The sequence below is a fragment of the Nematolebias whitei genome, chromosome 3 (genome assembly GCF_014905685.2).
Source record: "Nematolebias whitei isolate Nwh7 chromosome 3, NemWhi1, whole genome shotgun sequence".
Taxonomy (NCBI): domain Eukaryota; kingdom Metazoa; phylum Chordata; class Actinopteri; order Cyprinodontiformes; family Rivulidae; genus Nematolebias; species Nematolebias whitei.
Window position 1 is genome coordinate 10,763,447 of NC_056500.1, and position 17,223 is coordinate 10,780,669.

At 39.0% G+C, this 17,223-nt stretch overlaps 1 protein-coding gene across 1 annotated transcript in view; it reads left to right on the top strand.

Annotated features, from left to right (window-relative positions):
- The window catches only part of adamts10 (ADAM metallopeptidase with thrombospondin type 1 motif, 10), a 48,686-nt gene that overhangs the window by 31,191 nt on the left and 272 nt on the right, over positions 1-17,223 (top strand). Inside the window, exons 16-24 of the mRNA XM_037697985.1 lie at positions 1,210-1,343; positions 4,138-4,261; positions 10,545-10,625; positions 10,716-10,879; positions 11,030-11,156; positions 13,611-13,740; positions 13,946-14,150; positions 15,549-15,725; positions 16,549-16,714. Of these exons, the coding sequence (XP_037553913.1) occupies positions 1,210-1,343; positions 4,138-4,261; positions 10,545-10,625; positions 10,716-10,879; positions 11,030-11,156; positions 13,611-13,740; positions 13,946-14,150; positions 15,549-15,725; positions 16,549-16,714 (1,308 nt within the window). The remainder of the gene's footprint in view (positions 1-1,209; positions 1,344-4,137; positions 4,262-10,544; positions 10,626-10,715; positions 10,880-11,029; positions 11,157-13,610; positions 13,741-13,945; positions 14,151-15,548; positions 15,726-16,548; positions 16,715-17,223) is intronic.

Sequence of the window (17,223 nt, forward strand, 5' to 3'; positions counted from 1 at the left end):
ATATCTAGATCGATCTATCTATCTAGATCGATCGGCCACTCAGTACTTAACTTCTTCACACCAGTAAAGCTGCAATATATCTGGGAAACTATAACAATAACATCAAATTGCATGTGGTCATGGTAAGCTTTTTTTTAAGGTTTTGTTTGAAAAGTGTTTTATAGTCTTTTATTTTTAATAATGGGAGTAAAGTTGCTTTTCTGTTGCATGGTATCAATCTGTGTATTCACTGAAGTATTATTAACCATTAGTTTGGTGTTTGCGTGCACATATTTCAGAGAAGAACAGACATAACCGCATTCAGCTGCTTTTTCTCTCCATCATTACAGAAATAATGTTTCTAGTTTCTCTGGAAAGCCTTTTTGCTCTTTTGTGTGGCTTTTTCTGCTCCTGGCAGGAGCTGAAGAGTTGCTCTCAACCATGCAAACATAACCAGCGCACTTTATACTGCATGCATTTGGAAGAAAATTAATTAATTACAATTTATATCTAAAAGTAACAAACAGAATTTTTTACATTTTTTTATTATCACGTTAAAGTTTGAAAGGAGGTGAGAATTAGTGGACAACACGATGTGGAGCTTGGTTCTCATTAGTTCTCTGTTTTTAATTGTACAACAGGACTATTCAACTGGTGGCCCGGGGACCAAATCAGGCCCACGGATGAACTCAGTTTGGCCCACCAACGGGTTCTTCTTAAATAAAACTAGATGTTAAACCATAAATAAACTAACTTAATGACAACAACTGCTGAATGTCCAGCCCCTTGAGTTTATTGTGATATTGTGTACTCAGTGTCTCAGTTACATCCAACAATAAAATGTAAAAGAAAAAAACGGTAATAAGATCCAAGATATGAACTAAGAAAAACATCAACTAATCAACTAACTAAGCACTAATAGCTTGTTCTACAATTTCTCACAGATTTAAATATTTGCATTGTGCTAAACTTGTTTAACAGCCACGTGACTTGACTCTAGAATGTAAAAGCTTCTAGATTAAATTCAGCTAAATTGATATTTTATGCTTGTTTAACTTTATTTCTTGGACTTTAAGAAAACAACAATTAGTGCAATTATTGTTTATTACATTGTACATTTGTTGGCGTGTAGACTTCTACATGTACTTTAAGTGTACTATAACCTCTGTCCATGTAAATAACATGTGTTTTCTTTATTTGTTGCATCCTGTTATGCGTCTGTGCATCCAGGTGGAGTGAAGCCCTGCTCTCTGAACTGTCTCGCTGAAGGATACAACTTTTACACGGAGCGCGCTCCGGCTGTGGTGGACGGCACGCCGTGTCGAGACGAGTCTCTGGATGTGTGCGTGAACGGAGAGTGTAAGGTGAGCTGAAGGGCTTTCGCTTTTTAACGCATCAATCCACGGCGCGTGATTCGAGTGAAATCATTAAATGTGAGGAGGCGTTTAAACGACTAAACAGACGATCCCCTCCATCTTTTATAACGCTGTTTATCCTCACTTTAAGGAATCCGGACAGCCGCAGATGTTCGGTTTACACGCCGACTGGTGTTGCTCATCAGAATCAGCTGATACGCTGTCAAAACTTTGGCAGCCGAGCGAGGTTCCCGTTAATGAGTCCCTCTTAATTAGCTGTCAGTGGAAACAAAACGTTGCTCTGTGGTGGGCTTGGATGGACCACCTGGGGCTCCAAACAGTCCACTGAACCCATCTGGCACCCATGTGACCAAGGACTCAAGAAATGCTGAATTTGTTTCACAATCAGTCCACATTAACAGAAAAATCTGAGGACGGAGAAAATAAATTAGAACCATCAGGATTTTAATTTCCAGTAACTCCATTTGCCTTTTTTAACCTCTCCTTTGCTCCTTTTTTTTTCCCTCCTCTTCCTCATTTATTCCTTGTACTCCGAGCTGTTCTGGTTTGCAGGAACTCGGTGACCCTGCAGCTCAGCTGTTAGTCTGTCTGCAGGCTGGAGTTCATTCCCAACTCTCTCATTATCTCTCCTATTTTCTACTTTCTGCCTCTCTCCGCCTCTCTTATTTTTTCTGACAAATTTCTGCCTCCAATCCAGCCACCTCCCCCTCTCCCTCTCCCTCCATTGTTCTACATTTGATGCACACTTTAAACTCCTTGAACACTTCAGATATACATTTTTGTCCCCTCTTGTTTCAGCGTCATGTGAGTTTCTGTCACAAACTCTGTTAGTCACAGAGGAGAGAAGCAGGAAAAAAGATGATCAGTTTTCAGTTTGTGCAGTTTTACCTCAGAACCGATGATCCAGTTGATTAAAAAATGACCTTAAAACATAAAAAAAAATGTGTATAAAAAGGAAATTAGCACCCGTTTGACATTAAAAACAAAAGAACAGGTAAATCCAGGAGCAGTGTGTCCCTTTTGCATGAGTTTTATTTGTACTTAAATTTCTAAATATCATTTGAGATTAAATAGTTCAGTTTATTTAAAATTATTATTATTATTTTTTTAATTAAACAAACTCATACAGTCTGGCTGCATTTTCTGTTATTTTACGTTTAAGTTAAATATACAATGTAAAGTATTTGAACTGGCTGACTCCATGTACAGAGGCTTTCACATCTGGCCTTAGTTCAAGTTTGACCTTTGACCTTTTGCTACTTGTCATCTCCCCAGTCTCTGGGCCTCTTCCTGTTTAGCTATCATCAAATGAAGGCCATGTGGTAACAGGAATAAATCTTGGAAAAAAATTTAAAAAGTACTTTTATCTGTTTATCTTATCAGTTTACTGTTAATTACTTTGCCACAAAACTCACTAAATAGGGAAACATTTTAACATGTTTTTAAGGGTGCACTATAAAGTGAAAAAGTGTGAAATATAAATTCAAACATTAACAATCAATAATTCTGACAGGATTATTTAAACAACTGATTATTTTCCTGCTGTAATGTAGTATTTTGTTCCATTGTTTTGCTCTTGACAAATGAAATGACTAAATGTAAATAAAGCCATTTCTTATGGTGGGAACATCCTGATTTAAAGCAGTTTTTTTTTCACTAATCAGAATCTGCCTAATTATAAAATTTAATAACTCATCATGTTAACATCGTCACTCGTTGTGGAGCTGTGATCCTGTCTCATTAAATATAGTGAGAAAAATTATATTTTCTGCAAGCATGCAGTGAGAATGCTATAGGATTTTGCAGAAATTTACCCAAGTTGTTAAAAAGAAAGAGCATAATCCAGGCTAAAAGTATCAAAACAGTTGCTAAAATTAGCAAAATGGTAAATAACAAATGCAAAACGATACTAAATCTAAAATTATCTGAACTGTAGCTAGCTATAACACTAAAGCTTCAAAGGACCAAACCTATTAGCAAAACAATGATAATAGCAAACCAGATGCTAAAGCTAAAAAAAAAAAAAAAAAAAAAAAAAAATCAAAATAGTAGCTAAAAGTATCAAAACCTTTGTTTCTACTAAATGAGCAAGGCATTAAATTAAATTGGCAAAACAGATGCTAAAATTAGCAAAACTGTAGCTAAAAGCTAAAACCTGCTGAACAAATTTTAATGTATTTCTATATGGAATTGTTATTTTAAATAAAATTAAATGCAAAAGTATAAAAGCTACAAAAACCCAAAGTCATAGAGCCCATCTCCTGAATAAACTGAACAATCTATGAATAATGAATAGAACAAAATATGCAGATAGTTTGTTTACTTTAAAAAAAAAACAATCTAGAAACCATAAAAATAATTTTTTTAAAAAGTATGTATGCCGAGTCAGCATTCTCACAGTAATAATCCATAGCGTCCATAATAATAAGTCACTGAGAATAATGGCACTAGTCATTCAGTTGTTATGCTTTTGTTTAAGTTTGGGTCCCTGGTTAAGAGTTGGAGTGGAACCACCTGCTTGGCTCATCGTGGAATTTATTTTTTGTCGACAGCTCTGAGTTTAGCAACCGACGAGCGTCATGTCTGCACAGGATCAGAAAACACATGTGGGCCTGCCATCTGATGTTTCTGTGTTTTTAAAAGTTGTGGGTCTGCAAGACATTAGGAGGTCATTCGTCAGCGCGGCCTCTGACGCCCCTCGCCTCGCTGACCGTGTTCCCCTCGTCCACCCATAACTGTGACCCATGCACCTCAAACTTTTTTTTGTTTTAAACTCTTGCAGCACGTGGGCTGTGACCGTGTTCTCGGCTCGGACATAAGGGAAGACCGCTGCCGGATCTGTGGGGGGGATGGGAGCAGCTGTGTCTCTGTGGAGGGGGTCTTCAACGACTCGCTGCCCGAAGGAGGTAGAGAACAAAAACACTCATTTTACCTTTCAAGTGTTACCACTATTTAATTATCACCTGCTGCCGAAACGTGGGCGAAATAATTTGTGTTTGTGTGTCTGTTACCAAAATGTCTCATGAACCACTGAACAAACTTGTGAGAAACTTTCAGGAAATAACCATTAGACGTACCTTTACAACTGATTAACTTAAAAATCAACCAGACAAAATGGAGATAAATCTATGTTAGTCAACACTAAAACATCTAGAGCAGTCAGTTTTACAGATATTGAGCTGAAATTTGATGTGGTAGTAGCTGAGAGTCATTAACGACACGTACTTTGAGCTTGACATCTCGTGATATCACAATAGATTTTATAAGGTTAGAACAAAATGGCTACGCACAGTCATTTATCAGCATAAAATGACGGGCGATATGCATTCCTTCAATGAATTGTAGCCCTTTAATCCCAACTTTGGATCAGTGTCCACCTTTCCAGGAACTAGACAAAGCCAACAGGAAGCAGTTATTAAGTTATACCGCACAATTTGTTCTGTCAAATTATGCACATTCGGATTCTGGCACTCTGGACCACAGAAGAACCTTGGAAAAATGTGTGATTTAGGATAAACCAGGGGATGAATATATTCAGTGTAGCCGTGCTCCCAAAAGCATGCTGTTACATTTACTGTAATTTTTTCACAAATTCAGTAAAAACATTACATGTGCTGCAGATCCTTAAATTGTGCTCCTGTTTTACTTTAAACATAATGCATTTTATCATAAAATATTTTTCCGTCCAGTTCAGTGGTCTTATAATATAGAACAGGGCTATTCAACTAAACTGCTCGGGGGGTGGGGGGTAGAGGTGGGGGGGCACAGTTTCTGAAAGCCAGAAGCTCAGGGGCCGGACATCCAGTGATTAAAGTCATTATGTAAATAAACCAAGTAGATTCCTCACCTTTCTTAGGATCATTGATACGCCACGAGGTGAGATCTTGCATGGAGCCCCAGTCCGATGGAGATTGACAGTCGTGTTTAGTTTCTTTCATTTTCTAATAATTGCTCCAACAGTTGATCTTTTTTCACCAAGCTGCTTGGCAATTGCCCCGTAGCCCTTTCCAGCCTTGTGGAGGTCTACAGTTTTGTCTTTGGTGTCTTTGGACAGCTCTTTGGTCTTAGCCATGTTAGTAGTTGGAGTCTTACTGATTGTGTGGGGGGACAGGTGCCTTTATGCAGCTAACAACCTCAAACAGGTGCTTCTGGAGTGGAGGTGGACTTTTTAGAGGCGGACTAACAGGTCTTTGAGGGCCAGAATTGTTGCTGAATGGCAGGTGTTCAAATACTTATTCGCAGCAGTAACACACAAATAAAGGATTTTTAAAAATCATACATTGTGATTTCCGGATTTTTTTTATTTTTTAGATTATGTCTCTCACAGTGGACATGCACCTAAGATGAAAATTTCAGACCCCTCCATGATTTCTAAGTGGGAGAACTTGCAAAGTCGCAGGGTGTTCAAACTTATTTTCCTCACTGTACTAAATAGTAAATACTGTGTATTTTATTAACTCATTGGTGGAGCGGACTGAAGTAACCTGCGGGCCTCCAGTTGAATAGCCCTGATATAGAAGCTGTAAACAGATTTTCTGTAGGATGCATTGGGTATAAACAAGAAAACAAATATGTATATACCATATTTTTTGGCCTATAAGTCACTTTTTTTTGGTATAATTTGCATGCCCTGTGACTTATATAAGTATATACGTATACATATATATACGCTGAAGCAACTTATTTATGGATTTTTTTTCCCCATATTTATAAACCAATTTTTGGCTGAGATATGATCGTTTTCATTCATTCTGATTGAAAATATTGAACACTACCATTTTCAGCCGCTAGATGGTACTCGAGTTGTATGGCATGCCGTTGTGTCATGTAATAGGTAAAAGTGGCTATTAATGACACATTCGGCTTGCCATAGCCTGCCACTTTAGTCCAGCTCGCCGGGAGCAACCGTCAAATCAGCTTCATTTCGTTGCAATGCCCTGGAATAATGCAGCTAATTTGATCATTGAAGTGCATTTATTAAGTAAAAGTTCAACGTGAGACACACCTTTGCTATAATGTTGAGCAAACAAATAGTTTTTAGGTGGTTATCTTGTTAAATTTCAAAGAAATGCACAGCGAGTCGTCCCGCGCATGTGCCTACTTCCGCGTATCGGCTTTTGAAATGCAGCTGATTTGACAGTCAAAGTGCATTTATTAAGCAAAAGTTAGACTGAGACACACCTTTACTATAATTTCAAGCAAACAAATAATTGTTTTTAAGTGTTAATCTTGTTAAATTCTTGTTAAAGTCCTCCCGTGCACGCTCCCGCAGCTGCCATTTGGCAGCCAATTGATTTTTGGCACAACACCGGCCCACATTTCCGGGTTGTCAGCGGTGACGCATAATAGATGCAATGCATACGGCGAAGTGACGTATTCATGGATTTTTCCACTTTAATTGTAAATTTTTGGACTGATGCGACTTATAGGGCGGTGCGACATGTATGGCGTAAAATAATTTGATTGCCATAGCATTGTAGCAGCAGTGTCAGGTGCATCTATAATGTCAAGATCGCAGAGTGGAGGATGATGGACGCGGTTTGGATTCAACTTGAACAAGCCCTTCTAGAAAATCTATAAATAAGAGTGAAGTTGGCGTTGTATACAAACAGAACAAGGAGCCAGCTGAAGATAACGCCTCAAAAATGTCTTGGCACATAAACCCAACCAGCGCGGTTAGAGGTCCTGCTGCTGTAAAATCTATTCTGGGTGACTTTGTGCCCACAACACCGACTCCAGAGGCTCTCAAAGTGTCAACACCCATCACATCACTCCCCTGATTCTTTCGAGGGGCCACACCCTGAGCGGGCCGTTTTGATCCAAACCGTAAAGACCAGGCCGTTCTATCAGCCCAGTCCAAGATCTCAGCTGCCCTCAGAATGTCTGGAGTTCTGGTTGGCAAAAACAGCAAACAATAAATGTCAGTAAAGCAGATGAAATGTAGGTTTTGTTGTTTGTATTTTTCCATAAGATCAAAATCAATGTGTTGCTGTGAGTATGGTGCAATCATTTCTGCCTTTTAATTAACGTAAAGAAAAATTAAGGAATTAAATATTTTTTTTTTAAAAAGTGCTTAAACTAACAAAATAAAACCAACATTTTCCAGAAATTATAAAACTGCCACTTTGTCACACAACTGACTTTCTCCAAGTTTTTTTTGTCAAGTCAAAGATTTCTTTTTACACAATCCGTTAAGTATTTTACTTATCAGATATTAAATAATAATCAAATATTAATGTATAAATATTATAAAACTTCTGTCCCATTTCCACACAGTTTTATTAATTAGGAAACATCAGTGAGAGCAAATGATATTATAAATCATTTATGGTCTTTTTCATTAGTTCACATCAACCAGAAAGACTAATTTGTTGCTTAATTTTATCTCCACATTTTTAGAATGTTTTTATTGACATTTAATCATATTATTTATTTATTTATTGTTTGTTGATTACAGTTTTATTTCTTGCGCACAACGTTCGTCCAACGTGTACAGTTTTAAACGTGCGTGCAAATAAAGTGTCTGGACATAAACATTAAAATACTTTAATTTTTTTTTGTTCTTTCAGTTTGCACAATTTAATCTGAGATTAGGGCAGAATTATTGCTGGGAATTGGGAATAACTACTAATATACTACTAACTTTAAGCTCTAAAAAAATAATAAAGTAGTTTTGCCAACAAAAACTTAATTTGAAAATTTTTTTTAAAAGAGTTTAAACATTGAAAATCTAAACTTTTCTGACGTGGTAACCCCTTCCTGCACAGCATGTCCACATCTACAACCAAACTCAAACTCCAGGCAGAAAACTGAACGCTTATTCTGGTCCCTGGCAGATTTATGACTAGAAGAATCACTCAGTCATGTCTACAGCGAGCGTTTGATTCCTTTAAACTCTGAGAGCTTGCTGCCAACCCGTCTTTTCCTCCGTCTGCTTCTGTGATTTAAAGGATCCCTCTGGAGGCTTTGGACCTCTATCAGTGCTTTGGGGGCACTTTTTATTTTCTTATGTGTGGCTTTTCGTTTTGTTTGTCTCACATGTGCAATTTAAGACAAAGGCACAAGGCTGCCATGGTGCAACATGGGTTGTTTTTGCAGAGCTTTGCACGAGGCAAAATGCAGAGCAATGTTCTGGAAAAGGCAAAAGAAAATAAAACTGGATGCTGATTTACGCAGATGCAGAAACACTACATGTGTCAAGTTCACTTAAAAATCTTTTTAAAGAAATTGATCACATTTGTCCGACTTCAGGGGCAGCACGGTGGCGCAACTGGTAGAGCTGCTGCCTCTCAGCGAGCAGGTCCTTGGTTCAAACCCCGGTCCAGGGGCCTTCTGGGTGGAGTTTGCATGTTCTCTCCGTGCATGCGTGGGTTTTCTCCAGGTACTCCAGTTTCCTCCCAAAGACCAAAAACATGTATGTTAGGCTGATTGGTAACTCTAAATTGTCCCTAGGTGAGAGTGAATGGTTGTTTGTTTCGTTTGTCTCTATGTGGCCCTGTGATGGACTTGCGACCTGTCCAGGGTGTACCCCGCCCCTCGCACAGTGATTGCTGGACATGGGCACCGGCGACCCCCGTGACCCAAAATGGAATAAGCGGGTAAAGATAATGGATGGATGGATGGATGGATGGATGGATGTCCGACTTCATTGATAGAGCAGGAAAAAAGGACATAAAGGATGAGTGAGGAGGAAGAGTGAATAAAAGCACCAAATCTTTTGGATACCTGTTGGTAAATTCTCATACGATATTAACAACACGCTGTCCTTGGTGAAAGTATCAGCCTCAAAATGAAGCCAAACTGATGATCCTGCACGGTAAAGTTGATTAAATGACATGAATGTCTGAAGTTCATCCCACTGGGGGGAACAAAAGGAAAATGCACATATTACCCAAATGTATAGAAATATTTTCAGTTTTTGCTTATTTTGTCAGATGAAGATAACTTGAGTAAATACAAAATGCCCTTTTCAATTGATTTCATTCGTGAAAATGAAAAAAGCTATTCAAATCAATCTGGGCCTACAGTATGTGAAAACTAATTGACCCTCTAGATAAATCATGAAATAACTTTTTCTTTTGAAAGCAGAGTTTAGTTTCACTTTCAGACCTGTAGAGTACACAATATATATATATATTTTTTTTTAAATAACACGGAGCCGTTATTGACAAAAAGAGAACATGGAACAGTGGTAAACCTTACCAGGAGTAGCCGGCCGACCAAAATTACTCCAAGAACCCATCGAGACTCGTCCAGGAGTCCGGAAGAACCCATAATAGTCTCTGTAAAGCTCTGCAGGCCTCACTGGCTTCAGTTAAGGCCAGAGTTCATGATTCAATAAAACGAACGAGCTGACAGGCAAAAATGACCTCCATGGAAGAGATCCAAGGTCAAAACCATCTCTGAGCAATCTGACACAAGCAGTCTGGGGACAAAAGTGGAATTTTTTGGAAAGAGTGTTTCATCTGGTGTGAAATTAAAACTACATTCCAGAAAATAACCTCACCTGCAGTCAAACATGGCTGAGGTACTGTGATGATCTGGAACTCCTTTGCTGCTTCAGGTTCTGGGCAACTTGTTGTAATTGATGGAACCGTGAGTTCTGCTCTTTACCAGAAATATTGAAGGAGAACATCCGACCATCAGTTTGTTGCTTGGGTTCTGCAGCAGGATGATGATCCGAGGCACACCAGAAAAATTATTCTACAGCCAAGTTTACAAAGCTCAATTTAACACCTTTCAGGTATTTGAGGTTGAAAACTTTAGATCTACGTTCACCTCCCTCCACCAAAAGCTCCACAAAGCTGTCACGATCCAAATGTCACTGGAAGAATTAGATTTTAGTGTTTATTATGCCTTCCTTCAGTTATTTATGGTGCTGCAGCACCTGGCCTGCTGGCCAGACAGCAGAGCAAAGCTTGAAGAAGAAGAAAAAAGCCGAGTCAGGCGGAGATGGAGGTGAGACGAGTAGAGAAAAAGGGACATGACAGATTGAAGGAATGGAGGAGAAGCCAGCTCTCTTGGCACTGATGTTACTTTTGAGCAGAGACTCGAGGAGATCTGCCCAGGAATGCAGCTGGAAACCGAAGCCTCTGCTTGGACCATGGATGTCCCACAGAGCGAATCACTACCCCTGCATCGACCACCAGTTCTGCTCGCCTTCATTTTTTGACTCTTTTTGCGTTTTAGGCTACGAAGAGGTGGTCAGAATCCCTAAAGGCTCTGTCTTCATCCACATCCAGGAGCTCAACATCTCCCTCAACTACCTTGGTAAGATGAAGTTAATTCCAACAGACTTGTTATAAATCCTGGAATGTAATCTATGAACTCCCAAAGATCTCCTTTTCCTCTGTTTTCCAGTGCTGAAGAGTAAAAGTGACCAATATTTTATCAACGGGAAGCTTACCATCGACACCCCTCGGAGGTTCAACATTGCGGGCACCACCTTCCACTACAGACGGCCCACTGACGGGCCAGAAACTCTTGAAGCTCTGGGTCCAACAAACATCACCCTCATCTTCATGGTGAGAACACACAGAAACAACAAACCTGGTTTTCCACTTGGTAGGTTCAGACAGTTGTACAGAAACATCATTTATGTCATAACAGTAAATTGAAAAAGACAAGCAGCTGAGAATGTGTTGTGCTAACTGTTGAATCCTGTGTGTGCACAGGTGCTGGTTCGGGAGGAAAACCCGGGGATCCACTTTCGTTTCAATCCGCCAGTCAGCAGGGATCCTCTGAGCGGGTTTGCCTGGCACTACACCTCCTGGTCTCGCTGCTCAGCTGTGTGTGCTGGAGGTAGAAAAAACACAAAACAAACAAATCGATTAATTTACTGTATATGTTTTATTTTTGACCATCCTTATATTTTTTGTTCTAGAGTTGTAATCAATGTTGAATCTTTGAAAAAATCATATGATTAGTAAGGTTGTTCCTATCAGATCACACTATCGAATGGTTTTCTAATTATTTCTCAGGTCGAAGGCAGTGTGTTCAACACAATGGTACTTCTTCTAGTTATTTAACTGTCAATAATGGTGTGCCACAAGGCTTAGTTTTAGGACCCACTCTCTTTACAATTTTTACATGTAATGTAGGTCAGAACAGTCCTGACGCCTCCTTACATCTCTATGCCGATGATACAGTTGTTTTTTGTTGAACTAACATAGTTACCAAGGTTTTCCAGCTTCTACATTTCTTATGCCTTGTCCTAATAGCCTGGTTTTGTACTACAACAACAGTCTTCAAAATATTCTGGATGAACTCGCCCCTTGTTAAGACACATATTGTTCATTTCTCCCGCTCTGCTTCCTGGTATACTCAAGAACTCTGCTTTCTTGAAGTTAAAGGACACCGTTTGGAAGTGTATCTATAATAAAACAGGAATTATTATTCACAAAAATTTGTTTGAAGAACATATGAAACACTATAAGGATTCTGTCTGCATAGCTAAATCAGCCTACTATGCTAATTTAATTAGCACAAGTAATGGGAACACCAGAACATTGTTTTCTACTATTAACACCATTTTACAACCTCCAGATACTCTCCCATCACACATGTACCAGTGATTATTGCAACAAATTTATGGACTTTTTAATACTAAAATTGAAACCACCCATCAGGAATTGTTCGTGTTGCAATCCACTTCCTCTGGTTTTCTCTCATATAGCCCCTCTATGGTAACTTTCTCCAGTTTTCGACCCCCTTCTCTGTCAGAAGTTTGTAGTCTCATCTTTAAATCCAAGTCTTCTACCTGTCAGCTTGATCCACTTCCTACACACTTAATTAAAGCCTGTCTACCTTCTCTATTTACTCTAATAACTAAGATTATTCATTTATCTCTCTCTTCTGGTTTTGTCCCAGCGTCACTCAAAATTGCTGCAATAACTCAAATTCTAAAAAAAAACCAGGTGCTGATCCTAATCAGGACTTTTAGACCAATTTCTAACCTACCCTTCATCTCCAAAATACTTGAAAAAACAGTTGCAGTCCACATTCACAGTCATATTTCTGATAATAATCTGTTTGAAGAACTTCAGTCAGGTTTTTTCCGCCCCCTCCACAGCACCAAGACAGCTTTGTTTAAAATCACCAATGATCTCCTGATTGCTGCCGATTCTGGACTTTTATCAATTCTCATACTCCTTGACCTAAGTACAGCATTTGATACCATTTCACATGTATTCTTTTTGACAGATTACGTTCCATTGTTTTTTGGGCATCGTTCTGAATTGGTTTCAATCTTATCTCTCGGACCGTCAGCACTTTGTCCAACTTAAAAACTTCAAGTCACAGTTTTCCCCAGTTATTTCAAGTGTATCTCAGGGTTCTGTTCTTGGTCCTCTCCTGTTTATCATTTATCTTCTTCCACTTGGTCTCATTTTTTTAGAAAATTTGGTATTCATTTTCACTGCTATGCGGATGACACCCAGCTCTACTTCTCCACTAAGCCCAATACCACCCTTCCTCCATCCTTCCTTTCAGACTGCCTCTGTGAGATTAAATTATGGTTTAGTCAAAACTTTCTTAAACTGAACTCCAAGAAAACGCTGAACTCCTTGTTGACACCAAGTCTACCTTATCCAAATGTAACAGTCTCACAATTGAACACATGGTGTTCTTATTGAGTTTGTGGATTCTTACAAAAACTTGGAAATCTTGGTCGATGCACATCTCTCTTTTAAGCCACATGTTGAAAAATTGATAAAGAAGCTGAAATTAAAACTGGGTTTCTTTTTCAGAGATAGATCTTGCTTAACTCTGCATGCCAGGAAACACCTTGTAGCTGCAACTTTCCTACCTGTCATTGACAATGGTGACATGAATGCCCCTGCCAGCTCCTTGCAGATGTTGGATGCTGTCTACCATAACTTGTTGTAACTACTGTACCCATAACTGCACTCTGTACTCGTTGGTCAGTTGGTCATCATTATCTACATGTAGACTCTCACACTGGTTCATTTTCATCTATAAATCACTCCTTGGTCTGCTGCCTTCTTATATCTCCTCCCACACGTCACGTCGTCAGTGCAGTTACAACATGCGCTCTCAGGCCTTCATTACCTGCAGCGCTCCCTCATTGCGGACTGAACTCAGCATAAAGACCTTTTCTTACTCTGCTCCTGTAACCTTAGTGTTATCCATTCACCAGTGGATATCTAAAAGCAGGTTTTAACAACAGGTCTGAACAACCTCAGAGAGACAACAGCTGTAGTTTATTTACCCTTCTGTGTTTCTTCTGCTCTCCAGGTGTGCAGGTCCAGCAGGTGGTCTGTAAGAGTCAGGTGGATCTTACGGTCGTCTACAATCACTTCTGTGACAAGAAGAATAAACCCAAGGAGAAAAGAAGATCCTGCAACACTGAGCCTTGCTCCCCAACGTGAGTGCTGCTGCAGTAAAGATGAGTTTAAGTTCCAGCTTATTCAAGCTGTCTGCACGACATATTTTATGTAGGCTTTTAATCCATTTTAAAAGAAAGTTTTAACAGTTCCTCTGCATGTGTGCATCTCTTTTTTATTTCCTAGGGCTATATATTTTATGAAAAAGAATACTGAACCTTACTACATGTTTTTTTCTGCTTCTAGCTGGTGGAGCGGAGAGTGGTCAGAGTGCAGCCGCAGCTGTAATGGTGGTCTGCGGACCAGGGAGGTGTTATGTAAAAGGAGGATCTCTGTCGTGGAGGAGAAAGTTCTGGACGACTCGGTCTGCACCGCTCCTTGCCCGTCGTTCACTGAGCCCTGCAGCAACCACAGCTGCCCCCCCGAATGGCTGGCTTTGGACTGGTCAGAGGTACACATGCTTGCCGTCGTTCGTATGTTCTGCATTGATCTTTGCGATCGCTTCGTGACACGTTGCTGATTTTTAACATTTGATTTGTACATAAAGCAACTTGAATAATACGATAGTTTCTGTTCCAGCTGAACCAAAACACAACAGCATGTACAACAGACACACAACATGTATCATAAATGAGACTTGACTTTAGTATTATGTGGCTGCTGAGTCAGCATTCACACAGTTTTTCTGTTTAGTTTATTTTGTACTTGTTTAGCTAAAATACTTTTGCAGCCTTTGTGCTAATTTTGGTCATTCATATAACAAATTGTTCAACTTAATAGTGCTATGACTTTTGGTTTTTGTACCTTTTATATGTTTAAAACTATTCCTCTTATCTTAAAATGAAATTCCCAATAGAAATACATCGAGATCTCATCAATTTCTATGGTAGTTTTCACTTTTTAGCTACTGTTCTGGCACTCAGCGTTTAGCTAGAGTTTTGTTTTTAGCTACTATTCTATTCTTTTAGCACCAATGTGCTCCTGTTTGCATTAAGCTACAGTTTGGATCTATTATTTGCTGTTTTGCTACTTTTACTTGCTGTTTTGTTAATTTTTAGTGTCAGTTTGACTAATTTTAGCATTTGTTTTAGAAAATTTAAGCTAGTTTTGCAGATTTTAGCTTAAGCATCTGTGTTACTTGTTTTAAGTACTAATTTGACTGTTTTACCTTCTGTATATGTTTTGCTAATCTTGGTTTTAGCATCTATTCAATCCTAAAACATACATATTAAGCTGCCTTCAGGCCCAGGCATCTGCTGAAAGAGATCTGTGATCTCAGTGGGATTTGCCTGGATAAATAAATGTCAATTAACAAAATTATAATTTTAGTATCCATTTTGATTATTTTAGCTACTGCTTTTAGCAGTTTAGTTTCTCGCTTGTTTGGCTCATTTTAGCCTCAGTTTTGCTTATTTTAACTTTAATCGATCAGTTTTAGCTGCAGCATTTTTCAAATTTTAACTTTTAAACTCAACTTTTGTATTTCATTTGAAGTTTAGCAGTTTGAAAAGTGCTTTTTATTGTTTGCTACTTGGTTTCTGACTCTGTTCTGGAGTCAGTGAAATATATTTATATATTTAAGTTTTGTGTAATGTAACAATGTTACATGCATGAGAGGAAATATGTCGAGTTGTTTCACAGAAACTCAGCAGGCTCCTGGCTTTACTTCCTGTAAAGCTGCTGCCCTCTGCTGAGAAGATTAAGAGTTTTGTTTTTTATTTTTTGCACAGTCATGACCTCACTGACCCCATTGCTGCACCCTCCCAACTCCTCCATCTCCCTGCCTTCCTGCCTGACTTTCTTTCTTTCTTTTAGTATTGTTTTTCCTCATCCCTCCTTCTGTCTGCAGTGCACGCCCAGCTGTGGTCCTGGCTACAGGCATCGTGTGGTGCTGTGTAAGAGCGGGGAGAGCGGCGACACGCTGCAAGACTCAAAGTGCTCCAAACACGGCCGGCCCACATCCAGGGTGCGCTGTAACCTGCAGCGCTGCCCTCCCCCTCAATGGGCCATGGGTCCCTGGGGAGAGGTAAGGCACTTTAATTGTAGACCTTTTTATTTATAGAAAACACTGCATTGTGAGGTTTTTGTTCAGATCTACTAAACTTAGCAGATTTTAGTGTTTGCACATATTTTCTCTGCACTAAATCATCACAAGTCACATAATTATTGACAACAATAATAATCTCCATAATTGCCCATCCAGCTGAATCAGGAGAAAACCTGAACGTTCTCTAAATTATTTGTTTATTTACTCAAGTTTCTATTATGATCATTCTGTGTAAAGTGAGGCTCTGCCATTTGATTTAAATTATCTGGCTACAAAAGGCAAAAGTAGACAATGTTGTTTTTGCTAAACTAATCAATGGCTGTGCATCAGCAGCTGGTTAGCATTTGGAGTCGACACTTTTGAAGATGGCTGCCACATTGACTAAAAAAAATCCTAAAATGTCTATAACCCATTTTAAAGAGAATTTATTGTGTAATAGCTCCTGATATCGCATGAGATTGCACTTTTTTTTAGGTCAACAACTCCATCATTTCTCATTACAGGATGATCTCAGTTTAAAACGCTGACATGAACGGTGGCGGACGATATGCATTCCTTTAAGGAATGCTAAACCTTTAAATGTCTTAAAGAAGCAGTATTAAGAGATTTACAGGAAGCGTCTTCAGGAAGTTGGTGTTTCATCAACGTATTTGACGTTAATATGTCTACGTAACGTATGATATTTAAGCTTTAGGGGTGTGATAATAAAGTCTTACTTGCAGAACTAAAGATGAGATCCTTCCAGTCTTCTCTTTTCCCATTATGTTGTCATTTTATCTGAACGGTAAACGTCTTGTTCCAGTGTTCGGCCAAGTGTGGTCTGGGTCAGGAGATGCGCTCGGTGCAGTGTCTGTCCCACACCGGCCAGCCGTCCAACGAGTGTCTGGACCATCATCGGCCTGCAGCCATGCAGCAATGCAAGAGCAAATGTGACCTCAGTCTGCCCATCAATACAAACAACCCTGAAGGTCAGAGGTCAAATATCCACTCTGGTAATGTCCACTGTCTTGCAGTCTCACTTTTTATTTGAGTTTCTTGTAGCTTTTCAGAGAGCATTCAGAATGTTTAAGCTTTGTAATTATTTTGAAAATCTTTTTATTTTTGCATTGAAACATTAAGTCAATTGTTTTAATTTACTCTTTATGAGTTTTTTTTTCTTGCTGCAAACCAGCAATTTGAGCCTTACAAAAAAATTGTCAAGAGAAAGCTACTCAAAGCATCCGCTAAGGGTAAATAACGTTATTGATGTACTTTTTTAAAAAGGTAGTTCAGTTCAGGTGGGGGCCGATTATTTTATTTTATTTAATTATTATTGTTTTTTTGTTTTACTAACCACAGTAGATGTTCCTTCATCTAAAAACTTTTCAGATTCATGAGAGAGCAACTTTTACTGTAGATTAAAACAAATTCTTGAATCCATCCAGGCAATAAAAGTCTGCAGCAAGATGAAAAAGATGGGGGTTTTAGATAAATTTGG